The sequence below is a fragment of the Leptosomus discolor genome, chromosome 26 (assembly GCF_034619465.1).
Source record: "Leptosomus discolor isolate bLepDis1 chromosome 26, bLepDis1.hap2, whole genome shotgun sequence".
Classification (NCBI taxonomy): Eukaryota; Metazoa; Chordata; class Aves; order Leptosomiformes; family Leptosomidae; genus Leptosomus; species Leptosomus discolor.
In genome coordinates, this window is record NC_141416.1 from 372842 (window position 1) to 397622 (window position 24781).

The window sequence follows — 24781 nt, forward strand, 5'->3', positions numbered from 1 at the left end:
CTTGGGCGCGAGGGGGGGGGACGATCCGCATCCCCGCCGGGCAAGGCCTCGTGTTTCTAATTCCTGAGTTCGCTCCTGGAGCCCCTCGCCGGGGCCGGCTCGGGGGGCTCCTTCCCCCCGGCCTCTCCTCCGCGCTCAGAGGGAACCCCGGGAGCCCCGAGCTCGCCCGGGGCAGCAGCTCCCGCGCCCCCGGGTGCCGCCGTGGGCGCCTCGGCCCCACCGGCCCCGTCCCCCCGGCGTGACCGCGCTGCGGGGCGGCGTGTGCTCACACACGCGCACACGCACGTTCCTCCGACGGCTCCCGAGCCCTCGACGGCGAGACCTGCCCGCGCACGCCTCCCGCCCACGAGAGCCAGCCGCTCTCCCGGCGAGACGGGCGCTGCCGAGCTCCTTCCAAGGAATCCTCACGGATTTCTCCCCGTCCCCCGGCGGGCGCCGGAGCCCAAGTGACTCGGCCGAAGGAGACACGCGGCTGCGTGGGGAAAAGAGCGGATGGACAGCGAAGACACACAGAGAGACGCGACCCCGCGGAGCCCGCCTGGGGCCGGAGCCCGCCGGGCACGGCCGCCCCTGCGCCGCCGCGCTTCGCCCTCGCTCCTCCGGCAAAACCCCCAAAACCTCTGCGGAGCCCAACCTCGGCCAAGGGCGCCCGGCTCCGGCGCGGCCTCTGCCAACAGACCCTGCTCGGTAAAGTGTTCACGTAGTTAAGGCATGAGTCAAAGCGATAGGGGAACCAAACAAAGGGAAATAAGGTTTTTAACAAAGCTCCTGTCATTCCTCCTCTGTGAACTCACCACAATCACTTCAGCGTTAATCTTCCAATCACTCCCAACTCCACCCATACAATTAGGAAGAAAAAAAAAATAATAAAACCAACCTAGGGTACATTTTAATGCGTCTATTAAAGGCATTAGGTTAATTTTTTTTTTTCCCACCCCACTCCCTTCCCTGAAAGATGATTATTATTTTTTTTTTTTTTTTCTTTTTGTGTGTAATATTTTGCTCATGGCTTCTGCAAGGCGAAAGGGATGCCTAACGCATCCCGAAGCGCTCTCCCGGGATCGCTTCCCTCTCCGGCTCCGAGCTGTGCCTTTCTGCGACTTCCCCCCCGCCCCTGCTCCCGCCAGCTTTGCCTCGCCCCGTCCCCCAGCCCCGCCGAAAGGCCGACGCCTCCCGAGGCCGACGCTCGGCCCGCCTCGCGCGGGCAGATAACCCTCTCCCGCCAGCGCGCCAGGCTCCGCGCGCGAAAAGAAAAAACAAAGAAAAACCAAAAATAAAAATAGGGAACTAGATGACTTCGGAGATTCCTGCTTCTAGAAATACCAGAGCGGACAGAGAACAGACCGTGTCTGGAGCTCCTCCGTCCCGGGGGAGGCCTCGACCCCGCCGGAGCCCGGGCGAGGGCTGAAGCTCGGGGCCGCCGGCCTCCCCCGCCTCTCCCGCCCGGAGCGAAGGCAACCGCGTCTCACCTGCAGGTCCACCACGACCACAAAGAACACCCCCCCCCGCCCCCCCCGCTGCTAGAATGACCAAACCAGGCTACCCCAGCCCCCCGCCCGCCCCCCAGCTCCGCACCCGCGCTCCACCAACGCACAGACGCCTCCGGCGCCGCGGCCGGGCGCTGCCCCAGGCCTAGGGCTCCGTCCCCGAGCCTAGGGCTCGGAGGCCGCCGTGGCCGTCACGGCCTTGGGGGCCGCCACCAGGTGGGGGCTGCCCAGCGCCCCGTTCCAGTGGACGCGGCCGTTGGGACGCTCCTCGGGGCCGTCCGCCTGCCGGTCCCCGTTCCAGCGGCGCTTGAGACGCAGCTTCGGCGGCATCAGGGCGTCCTCCCGCTTCTCCTGCGCTCCCGGCTCCCCGGCGGCCTCGCGGGACGCCTTCTCCCCGCTGCTCTCGCCTTGCTCCGGGCATTCTTCGGCCAAGAAGCCGGCCTGGGCGGGCGCCGGCGGGGCCGGGTGCCACGACGGGGCGGCTGGTCTGGCGAACACGGGCCCTTTCTCCTCTTCCAGGCTGGTGGCCGCCCCGGGGCCTTCCTCCCGCTCGCTCTTGTCTTGGCCTTTCGCCGGCGGCTCTGGGGGCTCTGCCTCCTTGTCCATCGCGGGCTCCACCTTGACGCGGGGAGGAGGAGGAGCAGCGAGCTGGGGGGCCGCCGGCTCCTCGGCGCTTTCCAGTCTCTCTCTGTTTTTGCGCCCCACGGGGGGAGGCTGCAGCTTGATGGGGAACTGGGGCTGCTCCTCGAGGGGCACTTGGCACTGGAGCGGCGGCACCATGAGCGGGTAGCGGGGGAAAGTCCGCGGGCTCAGGTGGTAGTTGAAGACGGAGCAGGCTTGCGAATGCAGGTAGTGTTTCATCTCCTCGGGGTTGAAAGAGAAGCAGCTGCTGCCCGTGAAGGGGCTCAGGCCCGGAGAGGGGCTGTAGGAGAACAGGGTGGGAGTCAGGGACAACGCCGGAGAGATGGGGACGTTGAGGACCCCGCCGCGCCCCGGCAGCGGGGAGACGGCAAAGGGGCTGTGAGGATCCGGGTAGAGCCCGGGCCTGGTGAACAGCGGGAGCACGATGTCGGGCTTGCGCTTCTGGGGGTTGGCGCCGCCGGCGCCCACGGCGCTGCGCGAGGCCATGAGATCCACGCCGCGGCGCCAATCCGAGGAGCCGTCCTCCAGCTCCGGCACGTCCGGCTTCCTCTCGCCGCCGTCGCCCAGCGCCTCCGGGTTGGATGGGAGCAGGGAGCCGGCGGAGAACCGGCCGGGCTGGGCATCGTCGGTGGGCGAGTGGCTGTCGAGCGGGGGGAAGTGGAAGCGGGACGAAGCCGTGGGGACGGGCGGAGCGCTCTGCGGCACGACACCTGGGGCAGGGAGGGGACAGAAAGAGCAGGGAGAGCGTTAACAGCAGCGGCTGCCGAGGGGGTTAAGCCACAGGTGAGGAGCCGCTTCTCGGGCTGCACCCGCCGGCGCTGGGAAGCAGCACAAAGACACCCCGCGCCGCCAAGGCGGCAGCAGACGGGGAGCTGGGAGGCGCCTTTCCCACCCGCTCCCTTCCCCTGCGCAGCTCCGCTCTCCTCTGCCCACCCCAGGACCCGCCACTGCTGGGGACGAAGCTTCTCCCCCTCAGCCGAGGTTTCGTGCCCCTCCAGCACCCCCAACTCCCACTTTCGGACGCCCTCCCCGGCCCTCCTCGCTCCGGTTTAACCAGAGAACATCCCGGCGCGTGAGCTTAGGCCACGGCGCGCCAACGCCGCTGGTAGATAAACCTCAGGCTCCCGGGGCTGACGGAAAGTCACCGATTTGTGCTTTTTCTGGGAAGACGCCGTCTCTCCAAGGCTGCCGCCGGGAACGCTGCCAGCTCTCGCTGTGCCCACGGAGCCGCCCGCCTGCGCCTCGCTCGTGCCGCAACGCGCCGTCCCGAGGCCAAGCCTCCCACCCGCCTTCTCACCTCCGCAGCACGCCCGCGGCTTCGCCCTTCCCTCGCGAAACCGCGCGAGGAGCGAGAGGCGAGAGCACAAACCCGATTCCAGCGCCCCAGACAGGTCTGAGATCCCAACCCCCAGCCCAGCCAGAAGGAAAGAAAACAGGTTGTAATTAGACAAGTGCATTCCAGTTCTCCAAACTCCTTTTTTTTTTTTTAAATGCATGCCCCAGAGATAGGAGGGAGTGGCTGCAAACAGGGAAAAGGAACAGCAGTGAGCAATATTGAGCTGGAACTGCCCAGACTCGTTGCTGCAAGTAATTATAGATTCGCAGCGCAGCTCCGTACTACATCTGACACCCCCGTGCTCGGGCTGAGGCCTCCTGGAGAACACATTTCCTTCTCCCCGCTGCCGTAAAGGCAACACTCGGCCCGCACGGGTGAAGCGGAGCACCTTTAGGAGCATTCCCAGCCTCCCAGCCCCGTCCTGGGGTGAGGGTTTGCTCAGCAGACAACGCTTGGACATCACGGTGGTGCCGGCGCCCGGCTGGGCCTCCCCAGGGGCGGGGAGGTCGCTCCGACTGCCGAGAGGGACGAGCGGCCGCCGGCACGGGCGACGCGAGCGCCGGTGAGGAACACTCTGCCCACCCTGGTTTGCCTCAGCCGCCGGGGTGGCAGAGCCAGCCCCGAGCCCCGCTCCCCCCCGCCCCCTCCCCGCCCCACGGAGCTCCGAGGCTCCCCCGGGGCGCTGGGAACGGCCGGCTCAGGCGCCTCCGCGTTCGCCCTTTCTTTGCTGCGGAGGGTTTCGCCGTAACGACTTCCAGAAGGGTTTGTGTTTTGGGGGGGGGTTTGTTGGGTTTTTTTTTGTTTTGGATGGACTCGACGGCCCCTTGTCTCCCTGGCTGCGTGGTGGCTGTGCAGTCACGGGGGCAATCAGCCCCGCTGCAGAAACCTCGCTATGGGGGGGGGACTTAACGCCACCACAAGGATCCTGCGGACAAAGGACCCTCTTCCAGAGAAACCGCAGCGGTGGCGCCGACGCTGGGACAAACCCCCAGCGCCCTCCTCCTCCCGGCGAGAGACCCAAAGGCCTTTTAGGACGAGAAGGGAACGGTCACGCTCCGTTCTGCCTTTTTGCTCTCCTGAGCGCCGGCACACCGGTCGGATGGAGCAGGACCTGTGATTTTAGCCAACCTCAGACGAGGCTGTAGTGACACTGCTCTCCTCTGGAAGCTGCTCTGCGCTCTCCTCTGAGCTCTGCGCAGGAGTTGGTTGAGAAAAGTCCCTTTTGCTCGAAAAGGAGCAGAACCGAAGCAAGACGAAGGGGGTTTTGCAGCGGCAGGGAGGAGAGCAGACGGCTGTTAAGCTGCGAGCCTGCCGATAGCGCTGCCGTGCGTGCCCCGCCGCGCGCCTCTGAGCTCCTTGTCAGGAAGGGTCACGGCTATATGGCCCCATAAACCGGCGTGACCAGCACGTGAGCGAGGCAAGGTCCCCGCGGCAGAGCCAACCCCTGATCCCAAGGACACCCGCCCCCCGCCCCGCCAGCAGCCCGAACCGGCGGCACCTGCAGAGCCAGGCCAAGGCGCGAGCTCCAAGGGGGAACCCAAACGCCGCCGGGGGCAAGAGCGCTCCAGAGGCGGCTTTATCAACGCCCAGACGTGCCCCCCGCGGGCTCTCCAGCGGAGGGGACGGCCGGCACGGGGGCTGCAGAGCCCCTGGGGTCAGTCCCGGCCCGTCCCACAGGGCAGGAGCAGGGAGAGGGGAAAGAGCAGCAGCCCCGAGCCCCCGACTCACCGTTGGGCCGAATGTTAATGAAGGGGTAGTTGGGCATCACCAGCTTGTTGAAGTTGAACTTGTAGGTGAACCTTTTGCCTTTCGTCTTGTGGAGAATCCTCTTGTTGTAGTAGTATCTGTCGGGGGAAGCGACAGAGATCGATCAAAGCGCCCGGGGATCTGCTCCGAGGTTCCTTCCAGCACCCCCAGCAGCCGCCTCGGGCGGATCCACAGGAACGCGGTTGCCCAGAGAATTTGTGCCACGAACACGAGAAACCATTAGTCAACCGGGCAGTTTCCAACCGCCACCCACTCCTTTACAACACGCTCTGCAGCAGCGGGTTTCAAACCGTTTCACGGGTCATTACGTTCCCTCGAACGTGTGGGAAAAGGCGAGATGCTGAAGGGAAGCGAAAGCTGAACAACAGGCCAAGCCTGTACGCGCCAGTCTCGCCCCTGTCCAAACTGGGACCAGGGCCACGGGCTGGGGGGGGGGGTCTCGCACAAGTGCCCTGCGAGGCGCCGGCGCTACCCCCCGGTCCCACCAGCACCCCATAGTCAGCGGAACACGTGGGGGTCGCTCCATGGGGGCCGTGACCGTCAGGGGAAGGTGACGGGACCCAGGGAAGCGGGGGGAAACTGAGGGGAACCCGCGCCGAGGCAGAACCTGGACAGGGGGAACGTGCACGTGGGCTGGGGCAGAACAAAACTCAGCGCAAGGCCGGAGCTGAGCCAAAAGGGACCGAACGCCCCCACCAGCCTCAGCTCTGCCGGCCCTTCCGCAGCCTCGCGGCACCCACCGAGGGCAGAGCTCGGCCGCGGCGCCGGCGGGTTTAACCCCCGCTCACACCCCGCCGGGTGCCCTCAGCCTCCGGAGGGCGAACGCCAGGTGGATCATGGCCGGAGCTCGGAGGCGGGTAACACGTGCTGCCTGTAGCCACAGGGCGACCCAGCCCACGCAGGGCCGGCTCCGAGCAGGAGCGGGCAAGGAGGGCCGGGGCCGGAGTGGCCATGGGGCTCGTGCCCCGCTGCCGTCACACTCGGCACCGCGACGCCCAGTCGGGCTCGGGGCTGGCAGGTGGAGGCCGTGTTCCACCCCCCTGCCCCACCGCCAGCCCTGCTGCCGCCCGATTTATTGTTTCCTTCCTGCTCCAGCCCGAGACTCTCGTGTTTGCTGCCTTGTTTGTCTTTGCCAGCTCCACCCAGGAGGTAACAGAGGGCGTGAGGCAGCGAAGTCCACGTTGCAGAGTGATAATGGCAGGAGCTGCCAGGAGCTCGGCCGCTCCTGCGGGCGACGGGCTCGAAACGCCAAAACACTCGAGAGGGTCGCGCTGGTTTTCAACTGCCTGACTTCAAAACACACAGCGACCCCTGACAACACCCCACAACCTCTTGGGGGGGGGGGTCTCAAAGAAAGGAGGGAAAGTTGGGGCGGAGGCTTTGGAGCTGCGAGGCGCCCCGCGAGGGGCGCTCGGCCCGTCTCGCACGAGCGACGTCAGCAAGGGGAGTCGCTTTCTGCGAAGCAGCACCCTCGGTGGGGCGATCATCGAGCAACACCCCGGGGCTCCTCCCGCGCCTCTGTTGCTCAAGCCAGCAGCGGCAATGGAAGCTGAGAAAGAGACAGGAAAGGTCCCTGGAAGGAACCGTCCTGGTAAGAACCGCCTGAACCAGAGGCACGGATCCACCCCGTGACGCAGAGCGCGGCACGGTGAACCGGGGCCGCCCTCCCCCGTCGCTCTGATCGCACCCAAGTCCGGTCAGCCCCGCCCCAGGACTCAGGAACGGGACACAAACCTCCCAGAAGTGACGCTGTCACCGACCCAGGGACTGGATTTCTACCACCAGCCGCGCAGGCGAGGCAGGGCTGGCTCCCAGCCCCTCACCTCCCCGGCGGGGTCTGCTCACCTGAGCGCCCGGCTCAGCTTGTCGTAGTTCATCTGGGGTTTGCATTTCCTGCGGCCCCACAGCCGGGCCACCTCGTCAGGGTCCTTGATGACGAACTCCCCGTACTCGCCCTGCTGCCAAGCGATGACATGGCGGAACTCCTCCTTCTGCAGCAGCTCCAGGATGAAATGCCATAACTGGATCTGCCGGGAGCCGGGGCTGGACTCGGTCTTGTAAGCCCACTCTGGGAAATGATAACCTTGGAAAGGGCCAAAAAACACCCCCCCCAAAATCAATCAGAAAGCGACAAGGGCTCACAACTGCCAAACCCTACTGGGTATTTATCGTCTTGATTTCCAGAGCGAGACCACCGCGCGTCGCTGGGGGCTGTAATTCTGCTGAACACCCCCAGTGGGAACAGAAAAGCCCGGCTCTCCTACCCCGCCGCTCATTTTCTTCCTCCTTTTAACCCCTCTCCTCAGAGAGCCCCCACCCAGCACCACAAAACCTCCAACCAAAAGGGACCCAAGCGCGAGAAGCTGCAGAAACCAGCCCAAACCCTTCAGCCACCGCTGCCCTTCGGACCCCGGGTGGCCGAAATCAGGCGAACGACCCCGACCGGGAGCCGTGGGCGCGCTGACGTCGCGGGGAGCCGAGGGCGGAGCCGCTCTGGGCGGCTCCGGCTCCCCCCGATTGCGGCGCGCGGCTGCTCGCTCCAGCTCAGCTGCGCCGGCAGATGTTTCTGAGCCGCTGCCAAGTCCGGCTTTCTCGGAACAGTTTCCCAGCACAACTATGAACGTGAGGTTGGGGATTGGTTTTTGCGTCGTGTTTTTTTTTCCTTTTTCCCCAATCGTGGCCACAATTTTGGGCTCCGGCAGCACGGCAGAAGTCGCATCACGCTCCAACCGCCCTCCCCACCGCTACGGCGGGGACAAACCCAGGCACGAGCCAGCCCAGAGCGGAGGGGATCCCACCTCAGAGATCCCAAATCCTGATGAAGAAACCCCCCCGGGAGGATTTATTCGCCTATCAAACCCGCTGCCCTCAAAAACCCGCTGAGCGGCCGCCCGATGGACCCTCCCTCGCACACGGCTTTGGCCCACGGGCGAGAGCTTTTGGGAGAGGTGGAATTAATCCCGCCTGAGCTCCTTTACCCTGGGAAAAGAATTCACAACAGCTGAGCAACTCAGCCTTTAGACTTCCTTACCTCCTCCTCCTTCTGGCTTATCCACAATGCTGCAGCCTGCTTTCATTTTCTCCCTCCTGCTGACTGCGAAACACAAGGAAACCGGCATCAGCGACAGCCACACGCCATCATCGCGGGCGGCACTTGGAGTTTCTCCGCAGAGCCCACCTCCAGCCGTCCCCGGAGAAGCAGCGCGGGGTCTCCCCGACCATAATTATCCCCGTGTCAGTCTTTCCAAAAAAAAAAAAAAAAAACCAAACCAAACCAAACCCAACCGCCACCCCAGCCCAACAGCGCGGTGTTGAATCCCTGCCTCCCCCCGCCCCGCCGGTAACGCAAGGCGGCGGCCGGCGGGGCCGGCAGACAGACAAAACAACCCAAACACAGTTTGTCTTCTGTTACTAGACGGGCGCCGCTGCCAAAACACACAAGCCGCTGAGCTCGCCCAGATGTACCAGTGAGGGAGAAGGGAGGGGACTGGGACTGGGGCGGGGGGGGGGGGGGGGGGCGGCGGGGGGTGGGAATAAAATCCCGGCTCCTGATCCCCGGCACATCTGATTCCAATCGCTCGAGGTGGGCTCGGCGCGAAGCGCTACCTGCCAGCGCCTCGGAACCCACCGCTGGGCGGCCGCCGCCCCCCCCCCCCCCCCAAAAAAAACCAACCCCAAAATGGGCTCCGGGGAGTTCCAGCAGCACCGGCTCCGGGGGAGCCCCCCAGGCCCGGCAACCAGACCAACCCCCCCCGCCCCGGGAGGAACCGTCCCCGCTCCGTCCCCGCCGGGCTTTTTCGCTTTGAAATGTTCAAAGTATGTAAATGGCTGCCAGGAGGAGCCGAGGCGCCGCCGAGGCGGCCGGGCCCGGGCTGCCGGGCTCCCGTTACAGCCCCGCCGCCGCCGCCGCCCCCTCCGCTCCCTGCCGCCGGCCTGCCCCAGCCTGCCCGCCCGCCGCGCCGCTCCCTCCCCTGCCCCGGGCGGGGCAGCGCCGACACCGCCGACACCGCCGCCCCCCCCCCCCCCCCCCCCGCCGCCTTCCCCCTTCGAATCCGGGACGGGGCAGCCCCGGGAAGGGCCCGGGCCGCCGCCCCCCCACCCTGGCGCCCCTAAACTCCCCCCCCCGCCAGAGCGCCGAGCCCCTTCTCCCGCCGGCCCCTCCCGGTTACCGAGTCCGTCCTCCCCACGGCCATCGGGAACCGTACGCCCCCACCGCCCTCCCACGTAGCGAGGCGCCCGGTTACCGGGAGGCTCCCCCGTTACGCCTCGCCGTAACACCGCTCCCGCAGCCCCTCCCGCCCACGGCCCGCCGGTAACCGGGGGCTCCCCGTTTACTCCTCGCTCCCCCCCGCCAAGGCCTCCAAAAGGCGCCCCCCCGTCCATCCCCAGCATCGCCGCCAAAGGCCCCCGGTAGCCGGGCCCGCCACGGCCTCCACCTCCTCGAGGGCCTCCCGTTCCCGGTGGCACCCACGTCGCCATCCCCCCCCGCCCCCCCCTCCGGTAACCAGCACCCTCCCCGCCAAGGCCTCGCCAGCAGCCGGTCCCCCGGGCCTGTGCGTACGGGGCGGCCCCACGGGAGGCCCGGAGGCGGCGGCGGCGGCGGCTCGGCCGCGCCCGGCACCGGGACCCACCTGCGGGGGCGGCGCGGGCCGGGCCGGGTCCGGCGGGTGAAGCGGGTGCGGTGGGGCGGCGGAGCGCGCCCGGGCCGCGGTGCCGATGCGGGGTACGCGCCGCTCGCCTCGCTGCTGCCGCCGCCGCCGCCGCTGCCTCCCCCGCACGGCCGCCGGAACCGGAACCGCCGCCACCGCCCACACACTTCCGGGCACGCTCCCACGCGCTTCCGCTTCCGGCCCGGCGGGAGCGCGCACGCACGGCCCCGCCCTCCGCCCCGCCCCGCCCCGCCCCGGCGCGGCGACGGGTGGCGGAGGGGGACAAACGGGGACGGAAAGCGAAGGGCCCGCGGCTGTGGAGCGGCCCCGCCGGGCCGGGGTCCGGCTGTGCGGGGGGGGAGGGACTGGGTGAGGATCCAGCTGTGCGGGGGTCCCACCGTGCGGGGATCCAGCTGTGCGGGGGTCCCACTGTACTGGGATCCAGCTGTGCGGGGTCCAGCCGTGCAGGATCCTGCCCTGGGGTGGGGGCAGCCGGGGGCCACGGGGGGGACCCACACTCCGGGTGAGGCCACCCCGTGACCGACCCCTGACGCGCTGCAGGGGGCCGTGGGTGCTATTCCCCCCACACCCCCCCCCCCCATGGGTGCTGCCCCGTGGGTGCAGCTCGTGGAGGACCACTTTGGGACCCCCATCCCGGTGCCAGCCCCAGCCCTGAGCACCGTCCGATGTCCCCCCCGCCGAGCTGCACCCAGAGCCCCCCACCCTGCTGCAGGGAGGGCAGCCCGGCCCCCCCTCCCCCCCCCCCCGGACTGCAGAGCCCCCACATTCCCGGGAGCCCCGGGGGGGTGCTTTGGCCCCCAGAAATCCCCACATCTCACCTCTGTGGGCGTTTATTGGAGTCACCAGTGAGCCAAAGGGGGGTGCTGGGGGTTTTGCCGACCATCTGTCCAGTCCCTGCTCTTGGGTTTGGGGAAAGGGGATGTGGCAGCTCCCAGGGACGTTGCTCACTGCCCCCCCCCACCGTGTCCTGCTCTGCTCCCACAGTGCGGTGAGCGGGGGGGAGCATGGAGCAGGGAGGGGACAGGGGGAGACATCATGGGGGCTACACGAGTGTCCATCCATCCATCCATCCATCCATCCATCCATCCATCCATCCATCATGCGGCGGCCGCTCCTGCCCAGTGCCGTGGGGGATCGGTGGTGCCCATCCCGCTCTGGCTGTCCTGCTCGGGGACAAAGCGGGGACAGTCAGTGCGGGGACAGAGCTGGGGGTGGTGGGACGAGGATGGAGCCCCCCCGGTACTCACCGGCTGCGGTGGGTTAGGCGAACATCTTGGCCCGGCTGCCCGCGCCTGCCTGCAGCTGGCTGTAGATGGTGGTGGGGTGGTCTCGCTCCTCGGGGCCAGAAAACAGGGAGAGACCCCCCCTGAGCCTCTGGCCCTTCGGCAGGGGGACGACTGTGGCCGCTCCCCAGCGTGGCTGAGCCCCCTGGGGACATGGTGGCCCTGGAAAGTGCCCTCAATGTCCCCTCAGCCCCGGTGAAGCACGAGGAGCTTCAGGGCGATGCTGGGAGCCGCTTGCAGGGCGATGGGGCTGACAAAGGGGCTGCGACCCCCGGCTCAGGGGGCTTCGGGGACACGGAGGGACCCTCAGCCACAGCACCAGGAGGGGAGGGCCGGGAAGCCAGAGCTCAGCCCCGGCATGAGCCAAATTCGGCCCTGGCATCACCGTGCAATGGGCCAGGAGCCGAATTCCATCCCGGACCCCTGGCCTCACCCGCTCATCCGCCTCCGGGGGGGTTCTCCTCTGGATCTCGGCATACAACATCTCCGACGGAGCACCCTCGCTGGGGGGGGAGGTGAGGGTGGCTACGAAGAGAAGAGCAGGGTGAGCCAAGGGGTGCCAGGGGGGAGCCAGGGGGCAGGGAAGGAGGGGGATGGAGCTGCCCTGGGGCAGGCAGGGGCGGGCAGGCAGAGCCACAGCCAGTTGCCTCTTTCCCAGCCCAGTTTGCCAAGCGATCCCGGCTGCGAGGACACAGCCGTGACCCAGCAGTCCCCACCTCCCTCAGCTGCTTTCTTCCTCCTCTTCCTCCTCCACAGCCGCGTGACACCGAGCAGGGCTCCCGCGCCCACCGCCAGCAGCACCAGCCACACGTGCCACCTCTGCCAGCCGCTCGCCTCTGCGGGGACAAGCCGTGGTGGGTGCCAGGACACCGCCAGCCCACTGGGACTGGGTGCCAGGAGGGTCTTTACCCTGCTCCCGGCACAGGGCGCCCAGGCTGATGGAGGTGCTCCGCTCCTGGACGGGATTTCGGGCCACGCAGGTGTAGCGGGAGCTGAAGGCGCTGGCGGGCACGGCCAGGCACAGCGCCCGGCCGTCCTCGCAGAGCCGTCCCCGCGGCGTCCCGGTAGAGCTGCCGAGCTGCCAGGCGACCTCAGCGTCGCTGCCGGCCGGCACCCGGCACCGCAGGGTGATGTTGCACCCTTGGGCGGTGAGGGATGGCTGCTGGGCTTGGATCTCTGGCTCTGGCACCGGCCCTGCTCAAGGCGCAAAGAAAACCCGTTGCAGGACCCAGCCGGCCTGGGGACACCCCGAGGCCACCCTGGGGACACCCTCGCTCCCCCAGGGAGGGCGAGCTGGGCTGGAGGGGCAGCGAGAGGGCGTGGGAAGGGGAAGCGCAGGTGGGGGTGGGTCGTGGTTAGTCATAAACCCAGGAAAACTCGGTGACAGATGCTCGGCAGCAAACGCAATTTCTCTTCCCCTTTCCTGGCGCCGATAACTCTGGGTGCAGAAGGATTTTATTGCCTCTCCCATGGGCTGTAAACCCGCCCCCACCACCCGCTCACCGTAGACGGAGAGGTTGAAGAACTGATCCTCCACCAGCGCCGGGTGCAGTTTGACCCGAGCCCCGTAGACCCCGCTGTCGCCCCGCTCCAGGGCCCTGATCTTCAGCGCCGTCCCGCTGAGCATCTCCAGCCGGTCCTTGAACCGGTCCTCGGGGTCGGGGCGAGTGAAGCCTCTGGGGCCAAACTCTGCCAGTTGAATCGTGGTGCTGGTGCCGGCTGAAAAGCTCCACTCGATCTCCCTGACCGTCTTGTTGGGGGGCAGAGCCGGGGAGAGCAGCACGGACCCCCCCAGGGCGCCGTTCACCTGCTGGGACTGGGCAGCCGCAGCGCCTGGGCAGGACAGGGATAGTCTGGAGGATGGAGACCCCCAGCAGACCCCCCGTTCCTGCCCACAGCCCCCACCCGTGGGCATCTACCCGCCCACGCCTCAGTCGTGAGAGCACGGCGCCTGCCTGGGGCGATTCGTTTAATCCTACGCCCACCCCCTCCCCTGCCAGCACCCCCAGCAGCCGGGTACCACGCACGGGACTGGGCATCCCCCGGGGCTGGGGGGGACGCTGGGCGGTCGCGGTGACTTCCCAGCACCATCCTGTCTTGTCCCAGTGTCGCCCTGTGCCACCCCATGCTGCGTGTGGGTCATCCCCCGCGGGCAACGGAATTTTCCCTAAGCTGGGTCCCGTTTCACCACACACTGGGCCCATTGTCTTTTGCCCGATGGACCAGGCAGTCTGTAACTGGTGAGCTCCACCGGTTATTTACTCTGCACCAGCGCTGCCTGCCTCACCAGCGGCTGTGCCCTTGAATTAGAACCAAAAGACAGATAAAAGGGGAACGTCCTGCCCCAAAAGGTGCCACAAGATGGACGAGTGCCCGAGAGGCGTGAAGTCAGCCAATTTCCCCAGAAACAAAGGGAAAAGTCAACGCGGCAAGGGGGGGCGGTCGTGACCACGGACTCAAGTCAGGATCGAAGAGTTGCCCTTGCCCCGACGCCTGTAAGGAGCATGTGTGCTGATTTCCACGGAAAAAAAGACTATGACAGCAGAAGGGACGGTAATTACTAATCAATCAGCATAAATTTAGGTGATGTTTTACTAATCATGTAATAAATGCTTTGTAACACCGCGTTGTGGCGTGCTGGTGTTGTGGAATTTCCACCCAGCACCCTTCTTGGCTCAACCACGAAATAAAATGCCTCTGCCCTGGGTGGATGTCAGCGTCTTGCACACCGGGTGTCGGACCCCGGTTTTGGGATAACACCAGGGACCCGCCAGGGCTTCGTGGGGAGGATGGGGATGTTCTCCCCACCCCGCCTGCGCCCCAGCGGGGCAGGTTTGAGGGTAAACCTTCGGGAAACGCCCCTGCGGGTCCCGGGGGGGGCAGGGGACCCTCCATCCAGGGCTGTGGGGCAGCTCAGCGCTGAGCTTTTGGGGTGCACCTCTGTTCCTGGGGCGACAGCGAGATGCTCCCAGCAAGCAGAGCTGCCCACGCCGGGGGATGTGGCTCCGAGCTGCCGAACGCTACGAGAAGCTGCAGCAGCCTCGCCGGGGAGTGGGACAGACGGACAGACGGCCGCAGCCGCGCGCCGCAGGGCCCATCCTGCACCCTGGCTGCTCACCCCCTGCCTGCTTCTGGGCCCGCTCGGGCCTCTCCGCCCCGCTCCCCGCGGCTGCCTCGGTTTGCAGAGGGGAAGGCGAGGCGAGAGGAACCGCGCCGCCGGCACGGGGCTGGCAAACCGCACGCACCGGCGCAGCGTCGGCGGGGGGTTCATCGCCCCGTCACGCGAACGCGGCCGTGGACACCCCCCCCCCCCCGGTTCTGGGGATGCGCTTCCCCCGGGAGCGGAGAGCAAGGGGCGGGGGGGGGTGCGTTGGGGCACCACCGTGGTGGGTGCTGGCGGGATGCCGCGCTGGGTTCTGCGACCGTGCGCGGCGACGGCGAGCGGGACCGCGGCGCTGCCGTGACCCAGCCGTCCCCGGGGCGCCCAGCTGGGTGGTGGTTACACGCCGGGCAGCACCCAGCCCGCTCATTGCACCCACCCAGCCTTTGCCCCCCGCCCCAGCTCCGAGGAAGCGGGTACGTAGCGGTGACAATGCGGCACAGCCGGAGCACCCCGGGGCCAAGCTGCCCTTCAGCCTCCCTCTTCCTCCTCGTGGAAACACGCAGCTGAACAACAAGGGGAGATCGCCCCTCCTTGCCTTCCTCCCTGACTCGCCAAAATTAATTTTCCCTTTTCCTACGGGCGGGTTGGCCGAGCCCGGTGCGCCCAGCAGCAGCCCCGGAGCAGAAGGAGGAGTGAACAGCCCCAGGCGCGGGCCCTGGGGTCCCAGTCCTGCCATAAACCTCTGGGGGTTGATTTATGCCGGCAGTAGAGCGAGGAGAGGAGGCTGAGCAACACCCCACGTCGTTTCCCCCATCGGCTGCAAGCAAACAGCCCCAACTCACCCCGGCTCGCCCCCCCGAAGAACCACCAGTGCCCCAGTGCGTCGTTCCCGCCTCCTTCACAGGGAGAAATCCTGTTCTCACCCCTAAAATTTCACGTATTTTCTAAACCCCCGGGGCCAGGGTTCATTCTGCAACTGGCACCCAAGGCCGCGCTCCCCAGCTCTCTCTCACCACTGACTGGTTGCCAAGAAATGGGGGTCTCTGAGAAATGGGGGTCTCTGAGAAATGGGGGTTGCAAGCGTTGGAACAGCCGTAGTCACCCCTGAGCGTGGCTGCTGCCCTCCCCTCCCGCCTACCTGCCACCACAAGAAGCGAGGCCAGCAGCCAGGGGACACGGGGACGTGGGCGGCCAGGTGACATCCCCATCGCTCCGACGCTGCGAGCTCGAAGCCTTGATCTCAGCTCTGCGAACCGGCCCGGAGGGAGTGAACATGCAAATCTGCCCACGTACAGCAACGCACCTTCCCAGGGGAGTGGCGATGCAAGGACACCACGGGGACACCACGGGGACGTCGCTGAGCCCCAGCCGGCGTGGCCTGACCATGGGTTGGGGTCGGTGGGATCTCTCCCTTCTGCTGCACCAAGGGTTTGGTGTTGGACCCTGAAGTCTGAGGGCTGGTCCCCCAAGGGCCTGAGCGGGTCCCAGAAGTCCCCGAGCTGGTCCCAGAAGTCCCCGAGCTGGTCCCCGCAGCCCAGCCCTTGTCTTCCACCAGGGAACCAGCTGCCACAAAGAAAGGAAGGAGCTGGATGCTGCCTGCTGCTGGGTAAATAACGGCAGCTGGGCTGGCTGCCGGCGCGGAGCACGCCCGTGGTCACGACGGGTCCTTGGCCCCGCCGTGGGGCCGAGCTGGGGTGGCTGCTCCTCCCGAGGAGGGTTTGCCTGGCTTTAAATCGAGGGGACAGGGTCCCGCCAGCTTGGAAACGTCCCGGTTGAGCTCCCAGCACCTGGGAATGCTCCTGTCCCCAGCACCCGGGACGCTCCTGCCCCTGGCACGCAGGATCTCCTGTCCCCCACACCAGCATGCTCCTGTCCCCAGCGCCGGGGATGTCCCATCCCCTTCCCCGAGGCTGCGTTTCCCGTTGGGGGCTCTCCCAGTTTCTCCCCACCAGCAGCAAAGTCTTTGCTTGAGAAACTTTCACCGAACCAGAACCCCCTCCAGCAGCGGCAGGAGACACGTGAAAAAGAAGAGCAGCTCCCTGGGGACAGCCCAGCCCTGTCCCCGTGGTGGCTGTCACCCCTTGGGACTCCTGCCATGTCCCAGCTGTGATGGAGAGTAAGGCTGTGAGAACCCCCCCGGATTTCGGGGGCGGGGGGGATGTGGGGGGCCAGGCTGGCCCCAGGCAGCGCGCAGCCCACGAGCGGAGGTCACGCCGCCGCCGCCGCCGCCGCCTTTCCTAAAAGGGAAGCGAGACTGTGGCTACGTCACCCCCTGCACACGGTGGCGGGGGCCGGGCTGGGGTTTCTCAGGGTGCAGCCCCAAACCTGGGCGCTTTGCACGGCCCCGGGGTGCTGGTGCTGCCACGGGCCGGCGTGCGGCTGCACCGCGCGGAGCGGGCGTGTGCCGGCGTCGTGCGCGCCCACGGACGCCCACGCGTGTCCGCGTGCGCCCGCTCCGCCGTCAGCGCTCCGCTGTGATCTCACCAACATTTATTGGCTGTTTTTTTTACAGCGGCGGGAGGTCTGGCCGAGCGAGGGGCCCCGTGACGGCTGGTGCTGGGGACACAGGCAGTGAGACAGCCCCTCCGTCGCGACAGTGCACGGGCTACAGGGGCAACAGCTATGGCGGGGGGCGGGGGGGAAGCGGGGTGCTTCTCGGTGGATCTGCACGGGCGACGGTCCCTTCTGCATCCCTCCGTGACCCCCGGAGATGCCCCCCAGGTCCACTCCAGTGGAGACGCACGGGACGGGGCTGGGGGTACACCCCAGGGTCCCCCTGCTCCGTGGCTCTGCGGTAGCGGCGAGGCGGGTGGGCACGTCCACCCCGCGCGGGCATCTCCCCGCCGAGGGTCCCTGCGAAGCCCCGGGGGGGCGAAGCTGGAGGCTGGGGAGGGGCTGGGGGGGGGGGGGTCCATCTGCCGCAGGGCGTCTCATCCTGGACCCGCAGTGCCGTGCCAAAGCGGCGTGGCCTTGCCGGCACCGGGATGCGCCCCTGCCCTCCCCAGTGCCCCCAGCCCTGGCCAAGCTGGGCAGCAGTAGGTGAACCCCGAGGTCCCCCCCTCCCCGTTCTGGAGCATCTCGGGACCACGGAGGGTCCCTCAGCTTCACCGTCGCTCGTCTCTGCCTTGGTCCGGGATCCCGCTCCCCAAACAGTCTCGGAGGGCATCAGACAAGGAGGTTGGAGAGAAACCGGAGGTGGGGAGGAAAGCGTCCGTCTGGCGATCGCCCCGAGATGGTGCCTCCCATCCCCGGCGCCGAAACGGGGGCTGGAGGGTTTGGATTTGGCACACAACGCACTTTACAGCCCTTCCGGAAAATCCCGATGCTCCGGCTCTGCGGGTGCCTGCGGGAGAGAGGAGCCCTTCAGCCTCCGCAGCTCACGGTGACGGAGGTCGGGGGGGTCCCCGGCAGCAGTCCCCTTTTTGGGGGGCAGCACCCCCCCCCCCGCACCTGAGGGCCTATGTCACCTCCTCGGCCGTGTCCTCTGGTGCCCGGCGGATCTGCTCGTAGACGGTGGTGACTGGTGCTTTCTGCGGCGGGCTCTGCTCCTGGTTATTTTCGGGGTGACTGAGGCCCTGCAGCAGAAGTTGGGGAGAATCCTGGGTGCAGGGGACATCCCTGCGGGATGCTCTGCCCCGGCACAGAGCCCAGCCTCCACCCATGGGTGTCCTGTGGGGCCGGACCCCGCTGCAGCTGGGACCCTGATGTGGCTGGGACCCCCGGCATAGCTGGGACCCCCAGTGTTGCCATGACCCCAGTGCAGCTGGGAGCCCTGGTGTGGCCAGGACCCCCCAGTTTGGCTGGGGCCCCAGCATGGCTGCCACCCTCAGTTTGGCCAGGACCCTGGTGTGGCTGGGACCCCCATGATGCCATGAGCCCAGTGTGGCTGGGACCCCTGCTGTGGTTGGGACACCCAATTTAGCCAGGACCCCAGCGTGGCCAGGGCCCCAGTTTGGCCAGGACCCCCCGCTGTGGCTGGGACCCCCAGTCTGGCCAGGACCCCCTGGCGTGGCTATGACCCCAGTGTGTCCAGGACTCCCATTTTGGCCAGGACTCCCAGTGTGGCTGGGACCCCTGGCATGGCTGGGACTCCCGGAGTTGTCAGGACCCCAGCACAGCTGAGGACCCCCAGTGTGGCCGTGACCCCAGTTTGGCCGGGACGTCCCCAGCATGACCAGGACCACCCGGCACAGCCCTCCCCGCGCGCAGCCCCCAGCATCCCCGGGGGCCTCACCTGGTCATTACCTTCCGGGGGGCTCCGGCGCACGATCTCGGCGTACTGGGGGTCGGAGGGGCTCTCCTCGGCGGGCACCGTGGGGGTGGCAGCTGCAGGGGTGCGGGGTGTCAGGGGGAGGCCACGAAACCCCCCCCGTTCCCCACTCCCCCAGCCCCCCCAAAGCCGTGCTGGCTCTCGGGGTGGGGTGGGGGGGCTTCACTTGCCTGGGTCTGCCGCCTTCTCGCTATTCATCCGCCAGCACCAGAAGGCCACCCCCAAGCTCACCGCCACCAGGATGAGGGTCAGGACGATGTACCCCGACTTCGAGAAGGACGTCTGGCCCCCTGGGAGGGCAGAGAGAGGCACTGAGTGGTGCCAACCCCCCCCCCCCCCCCCCCCCCGAAGGCTGAGCCCACCCCAGGCCAAGCCAGTCGGCTGGCGCCGGACCCCCGAGCATCCCCGGGGCGAGGGTGTCACCTCCGCTTTGGCAGATGGCTTGCAGGTCGAAGAGGGCGACCTTTTGGTCGGCGGGGTTGCTGACGGTGCAGGCGTAGGTGACGTTGGCGGCGGTGGGCGGCAGGGCCAACCGCAGGGTGGTCCCGTCCGGGGAGAGCTGGTGGCGGTCGGAGGTCAGGTCCCAGATGATGTTGTCCCTCTTCCAGGTGACGTTGACGGCGCCTTTGCCGGCGCCCTGGCACTGCAGCGTCAGGTTGCACCACTCCAGGGTGCTGGCCAGGACCTGGCTGCGGGTCCGGGGGCTCGGCACTGACTCTGCGCCCGATGCAGGGGAGGGATCAGCGCGGGGCGGCCGGGATTTCTCCACCCTGCTCATCCCCACCCTCATGCTTGCCCCCAGCGGGACACGGCACGGCCACCCTGGGGACCCCTGGGGTGGCAGGATTTGGCCTTTTGCAGAGCTTGAGGGGCTGCAAGCACTGGGGTGCAATGGCTGGGGTCTAACCTCGCCCTGGTAAACCCCATCATTGCTCTGTGCCTCAGTTTCCCCATCTGTAAAGGGGTTAGTGCTCACACCCAGGGCTTTTTATTTTCGCCCCCAGCGCCTCTGCCAGACCCCAGCGCACAGCCGCTCACCGTAGACGGAGAGGTTGAAGAACTGATCCTCCACCAGCGCCGGTTGCAGTTTGATCCGAGCCCCGTAGACCCCGCTGTCGCCCCGCTCCAGGGCCCTGATCTTCAGCACCGTCTCATTGAACATCTCCAGCCGGTCCTTGAACCGGTCCTTGGGGTCGGGGCGCTCGAAGCTGCCGGGGCTGAATTCTGCCACTTGAATGGTGGCACCGGCACCGGCTGAAAAGCTCCACTCGATCTCCCTGACCGTCTTGTTGGGGGGCAGAGCCGGGGAGAGCAGCACGGACCCCCCCAGGACACCATTCACCTGCTGGGTCTGCGCCCGGGCTTGGCCGAAGAGGAGCTCTGCAGACAAGGCAGAAAGTCAGCGGATGCGTGGGGACAGGACGGGGGCGGTGGGGACAAGATGGGGAAAGCAGGGACAAAACGGGGACAGAAGGACCCTCGGGGATGGATCCCTTTTTGCGGGAAGAAGCAGCATCTCCCTGCCCTGACGCAGCCGCCTGGTCTCCTCTCCGCCGGCCGGTCCCTCTCCAGGCTGGGGACGAGGATGTCCCCCCCCAAAAGACCCCATATCGCGACGGAGCTGCCTCCTGTTCCAGCAGGGAGGGAAGGATGCCGGGCTTGGAAACTGGTTAGCAAAAAATATAAAGCATCTACTGGTTCAGATGCGGGTGTTCCCATCTGAACGCTGCCGTCCCCGGGGCTGCAGCCGGGCTCTCACCAGAACAACGCTCCAAGAGAGTCTGGGAGGAGTTCCCAGCCAGCATCTGCAAAACCTCATTGTCCGCCTTAAAACGCGCCTCGGCCAAGATGCCTACGAAAGATCGACAAGGATTAAGGCGATGGGGGAGAGCGGGGATGGCTCTGGGGTCCCTGGGGGGATGCTGGGCCCAGGAGGGACGGAGCCCCCTCTGAGGCGCACGGCCGGGGCGATGCCCACAGGGATGGAGTTTGTTGCTTCCATCCCGGGCGGCTCCCCCGGCCTGAGGGGCTGGTTTCAGCCCCCCCCATCCGAGCCTCCATCACGACTTTTCTTTTTGGCAGCATCGACAGCTCTCTGCAAAAACCCGCGCCAGGAGCTGCTCGGCACCACCTCCCTCGCTCCTGGCAGCTCCCGCCTACCTACAAGCTGTCTCCTCTGCCGGCCCCGGCCCCCGCGGCCCCCCACGCCCCTCTGCCACTGGGATAACAGCCACCCCTTCCCCCTGTCCTTGTCCCACGCGGGGACCGGGATGCCCAGCCGCAGGGCTGGCGAGGTCGGGGAGAGCGGCTCTGCCCCCGTCCCGGCCGGGATGGGTCCCCACCATGGCTGGGTCGACGGATCCTCCATCACCTCGATGCACCCCCCTGCCGCCTCCCCTCCTCTCCCCCCACCCGCAGGAGCCCGAAGCAGATGTGCCTGTATATTAAAGCAGATTAAATGCAGCCATCGGAGGGTTTAGTTTGTATAAAAAGCCCCACGTTACAAGCTGCCTCTTTGCTTCGCTTTATAAGAAGTGCTCCACGTCGCCAGAGCTTTTGTTGCTCTGATCCTGCTTATCCCGGGCTCCATTCCTGTCCTCCCAGCCGAACCTTGAACCCGACCGTATTTCTGACACTCCCCTGGGTGACTGCGAAGTTTTCGGGGCCCCGTGAAGCTGCCCCGGCCGTGGGTACCATCGCCACGTGGCTCTCGCCGAGCCTGGAGGGAGGATGCTGAGCCCGTGCGTGGGAGCGTGGGGACGTGGGGGGGATCCGTGGGACGCTGGAGCTCCCGAGGCACCAGCGTGGGGGTCTGGGGTGGGGACAGGAGGGGACAGCCACCCTGAGCGGCAGAAAGGAGCTGGGAGGGGGGCCTTGCAGAAGCTCGTCGGGCTTCTTACGGAGGAGCTCGGGCAGGTGCTCTTCCCCCATCCCTCGCTGCGAAGGTTGGAGGTGCCTGTGCGCCCCGTCTGCCCGCTGTCCGTCCGTCTGTCCATCGGCCGTGCCGCCCCAGCGGCTCTGCCCACCGCGTTTCACCCGGGGGCTGCTCACCCAGGGCGCTGCACGGGCAGCAGCAGTGCAGGCATCCTTCCCGCACCCCTCCCGGCGTTTTCCACCCTCCCACGGCACATCCGCCGGCCACGGCTCTCCGGGGGGCGGGGGGGGTCCCCGCCAGCTGCCCCCCTGCTATTGTACGAGCTGTCGGAGGAAATGACGGCTGGGAAAAGCCGCTGGTGCCAGGCCTCCGCCGAGCGCAGCCGCCGCCTCGCCGCCCCGGCATCCTCCCAGCTCATCCTGTTTACCCCGGGAGACCGGGAGCCCGAGTCTCCGCAGCCCTGACCCCGTGGCGGGATCCTGCGGGCGAGGGAGGGGGATGAACCACGTCGGTGCTCGGCGCACCACGGCAGCACCCGGATTAGTCCAACTCGGGTCTAAAAAACCAGGGCTACGGGGCTGATTGTAGCCCGGGGTTTATTCACGAGCCCAGGTTTTGCTCTTTCTCATCACCTCCCCCCGCCGGCTACGCTCCGATATCAAATAATTTTGATCAAAGAAAGCAGCTGGAAAACTCCGAAGCGCCGTTAACAGCTTGTTTTCCATCTAGCTGGGTCAGGTGTTTGTCACCAGCACGGCAGGGCTGACACCTTGTGCCACAGCCCTCCTGCCTGAGAGCTGGCGACAGCCCGTCTTGCTCGTGAAGCCAATTAATCATTAGGAAGATAACACCCCACCCCACCCCCCCCCCGCTAATCTGCCTGTACTATTAGATGCTTTCTGTGGGAATCGGAGGTTTTATGGGAATTATTAAATATCTGGATTAGCACGCGGGGAATTAAGGGGATTCCTCGCTCCTGCTTTACATAAGGAGCTGCTTCGCAGCCGGATCCGGCCCTGGGGGGGTTAAAGGGCTCCGTGGGGCGACGGTGGCTCCTGGCAGAAGCCACGATGGGGGCGAGGGGACCCTCGTGGGGGGATGGAGCCCGGGGGGGAGGGGGGTGTCCGCAGCCGCTCGGCCGCCGCCTCATTATGAAACCCCTCGTTCGGGCCGGACCGCGAACCCGAAAACCCCTCGCGCCCGCGGAGGGGCTGGAGGGGCAGCGCCGGGGTGGGCTGCGGCGAGCGAGGGAGAAGGCCGGCTGGGGTCGGCATCCCCGCCCGCGGCCCACCGCGCCGCCGGCCCCCCGCCACGAGGCTCCCGCCGGACGAGGGCTCGGCGGCGGCGGCCGCCCGCGCAACTCACCTGGCCCGAGGCCGAGCAGCGCCAGGAGCAGCGAGGGCAGCCGGGCTTTGCTCCTGGCCAATTCCCCCTCCATTTCTCCTCCTCGGCTCTTCGTGCAGAGCTCAGTGGGCAGAGCCAGCGGCGGGAGAGACGGGGAGGAGCAAAGCCGCTCTTGCCGCAACCCGTAGGAAGCCGCCGCGCTTATTAATTAGCTCGCCATAAATGATTAGGCGGCCGGGGGAAGCGCACAGGACCCCGCGCCGCCGAGGAGGCTGAGCGAGGATGGCGGGGGCTGCTGGTGACCCCCGACCCTGCGGCATCCCTCGTCAGCCCGGTTCAGTGCCCGGATCAACGCCGGCGATGCCCGGCGCAGCGCTGCCACGTCTCCTGCTGGCCCTGGGGACCACCGAGGAGCTCGTTGAAATGGGGTTTCCCAATATCCACAGCACTTCCCTGGGGAAACTGAGGCAGCAGGAGCAGCCTGGAGCTGGGTGGTGGGAACACCCCCAGCTCCGCTCCCAGCGGGGAGTACGGGGGGTGCCCGAGCACCCTTGGGTGCAGAAAACAGCACCGGAGGGGACGTCCCCGAGCGGCTGCAGGGTCTTGGCTGAATCACAGGGGACACCTGGGGAACAGACGCCCTGGCAGGGTCCGGCGGCGCCGCCGAGGCAGCCGTGCACCTGCCAAACCATCCCCATGGGCTCCCCCCAGTCCCTCACGCACCTCTCCCCGCTCAGGGGGCTGCAGAAAAGCTCCCCCCCCCCCCGCCCCGAGCCCTCCCAGCCGTGATTTAGGAGCCCTGAGCTGCTGCGGGGGCTGTGGCTGGAAGGAAGAGCTTTCCGTTAGCAGCACAGAAAGCTTATTTTTTATTTAAAACCTCCAGCAACTCGAAGTGGAAAACAGGGAGGGGGAAAGCAGCCTCCGCAGCAGGGCTGCTCTCCCTGCAGCAGGACAGAGCGGTGGGGACGGCGTTCACCGCTCCCCACCCACGAGTGAAACCATTAACCTGCACCCCAGGGACTACTAACTCCAGCCCTTCTCCTGCGGCACCTTCAAACGAGGATCCTCGAAGCGGTGGGGACACTGAGGCAGGCGTGGGGAGGAACACGGGCTGTTTACAGGCAGTGAATGCCCCCAAACCTGCCAGTCGGGGTCCCCCCGAGGGGAGCGGGCAGCCGAGCAGGGGCTGGACACGCTGCCCGGGCAGCCAGTTCCTCCCACGTCTCTCGAAGGCAGAGAGGAAATGAAAGAAGCTGAGTTGAAATTTCCAGCGAACGGGGAAAACCAGCTGGTCCTCGGGGAGCTGAGGAAGAGGAGAACAATGGGGCTGGGTGGCACGAAGGGCACCCACCCGGGGACAGGGCCCTGCGCCAGGCGCTTGCAGGGGATGATGCAAAGCAGGGGCTTCCTCCTGCCAAATCCTCCCGCCCGTGAGCTGGCGCTGAGGGGGGTTTGCAGGCTGGGACACCCCCCACGGACCCCCCGCGTGACGGGGAGACGGGCAGCATCTCACCAGGGCTCGTCGGGATGGGTGTGGTGAAGGTGTCGGGCGCTGGCTCAGGGCGCTGGGAAGCACCGAGTCCGTTACTCCCCCACCATCGCGCCGGCTCGCTCCCTCCTCTGCGGGGATGTCGGGGTGTCCGTGGGGCCCAGGGGAAGGACACGGGGTCAGTCCCAAGGTTGTCTTTCCCCTCGGCACGTCTCGCTGCCAGAGCTGCCCCCCACAGCTAGGACTGGCCGGCGACGGGCTGCGGTTGTCGGCACAGCGAGGGGTGACCCCACGGCGCGGGGAGCCGGCCCAAGGGGCAGCACCGATGCAAAGCGGAGGGTGTCGGCGGGAGCCGGCGCGGAGGTCTGTCTGAGCCGTCACCGCGTCCCACTTCACCGGTGACGGTGCCGCAGAGGGACTTGGAGAACCTCCGACGTGGCGGCGCAGCCTGCCAGGAGCACCCCCGCGGCCACCGCGGTCCCGCAGCTGGGCCTGACGCCGCGCCCTGCCGTGGG

At 67.2% G+C, this 24781-nt stretch overlaps 3 protein-coding genes across 4 annotated transcripts; all 3 read right to left on the bottom strand.

Moving 5' to 3' along the window:
- Positions 1–1652: 1652 nt before the first annotated feature.
- ETV3 (ETS variant transcription factor 3) lies at positions 1653–9891 on the bottom strand. The gene is made up of 5 exons (XM_086478206.1): positions 9864–9891; positions 8264–8326; positions 7078–7315; positions 5194–5309; positions 1653–2839 (listed from the first exon to the last, which is right to left on the bottom strand). The coding sequence occupies exons 2-5, from the start codon at positions 8307–8309 to the stop codon at positions 1653–1655; spliced, it is 1587 nt and encodes a 528-aa protein (XP_086334332.1). The 5' UTR covers positions 8310–8326; positions 9864–9891.
- Positions 9892–10999: 1108 nt separating this feature from the next.
- LOC147413526 (SLAM family member 6-like) lies at positions 11000–16979 on the bottom strand. Its single transcript, XM_086478207.1, has 8 exons — positions 16799–16979; positions 15672–15851; positions 15131–15184; positions 12689–13018; positions 12073–12379; positions 11902–12014; positions 11571–11710; positions 11000–11065 (listed from the first exon to the last, which is right to left on the bottom strand). The coding sequence occupies exons 1-8, from the start codon at positions 16977–16979 to the stop codon at positions 11000–11002; spliced, it is 1371 nt and encodes a 456-aa protein (XP_086334333.1).
- A 767-nt stretch (positions 16980–17746) lies between these two features.
- Positions 17747–22871, bottom strand: LOC147413527 (SLAM family member 8-like). 2 transcript variants are annotated; one of them, XM_086478509.1, is made up of 7 exons: positions 22799–22871; positions 20318–20410; positions 19597–19938; positions 18982–19275; positions 18729–18848; positions 18523–18614; positions 17747–17863 (listed from the first exon to the last, which is right to left on the bottom strand). In XM_086478509.1, the coding sequence occupies exons 1-7, from the start codon at positions 22869–22871 to the stop codon at positions 17747–17749; spliced, it is 1131 nt and encodes a 376-aa protein (XP_086334635.1). The 2 variants fall into 2 exon arrangements, with proteins under 2 accessions (XP_086334635.1, XP_086334636.1); XM_086478510.1 differs by lacking the exon at positions 20318–20410.
- Positions 22872–24781: the final 1910 nt, after the last annotated feature.

What these genes read in the sequence shown, in the direction of transcription:
- ETV3 (XM_086478206.1), bottom strand. Translation starts at nt 8,309, where the DNA reads ATGAAAGCAGGCTGCAGCATTGTGGATAAGCCAGAAGGAGGAGGAG. An exon ending in TAAGCCAGAAGGAGGAGGAG is followed by an intron (nt 7,316 to 8,263) that starts GTAAGGAAGTCT and finishes GCCCTTTCCAAG; the next exon opens with GTTATCATTTCCCAGAGTGG. An exon ending in CATTAACATTCGGCCCAACG is followed by an intron (nt 2,840 to 5,193) that starts GTGAGTCGGGGG and finishes TCCCTGCCCCAG; the next exon opens with GTGTCGTGCCGCAGAGCGCT.
- LOC147413526 (XM_086478207.1), bottom strand. Translation starts at nt 16,979, where the DNA reads ATGCAGAAGGGACCGTCGCCCGTGCAGATCCACCGAGAAGCACCCCGC. An exon ending in CCCACCGACCCCAACCCATG is followed by an intron (nt 15,185 to 15,671) that starts GTCAGGCCACGC and finishes CTCCCTGTGAAG; the next exon opens with GAGGCGGGAACGACGCACTG. An exon ending in AAAGACCCTCCTGGCACCCA is followed by an intron (nt 12,015 to 12,072) that starts GTCCCAGTGGGC and finishes CGCAGAGGCGAG; the next exon opens with CGGCTGGCAGAGGTGGCACG.
- LOC147413527 (XM_086478509.1), bottom strand. Translation starts at nt 22,871, where the DNA reads ATGGAGGGGGAATTGGCCAGGAGCAAAGCCCGGCTGCCCTCGCTGCTC. An exon ending in TCTCTTGGAGCGTTGTTCTG is followed by an intron (nt 19,939 to 20,317) that starts GTGAGAGCCCGG and finishes CCTTGTCTGCAG; the next exon opens with AGCTCCTCTTCGGCCAAGCC. An exon ending in CTTCAACCTCTCCGTCTACG is followed by an intron (nt 19,276 to 19,596) that starts GTGAGCGGCTGT and finishes CATCGGGCGCAG; the next exon opens with AGTCAGTGCCGAGCCCCCGG.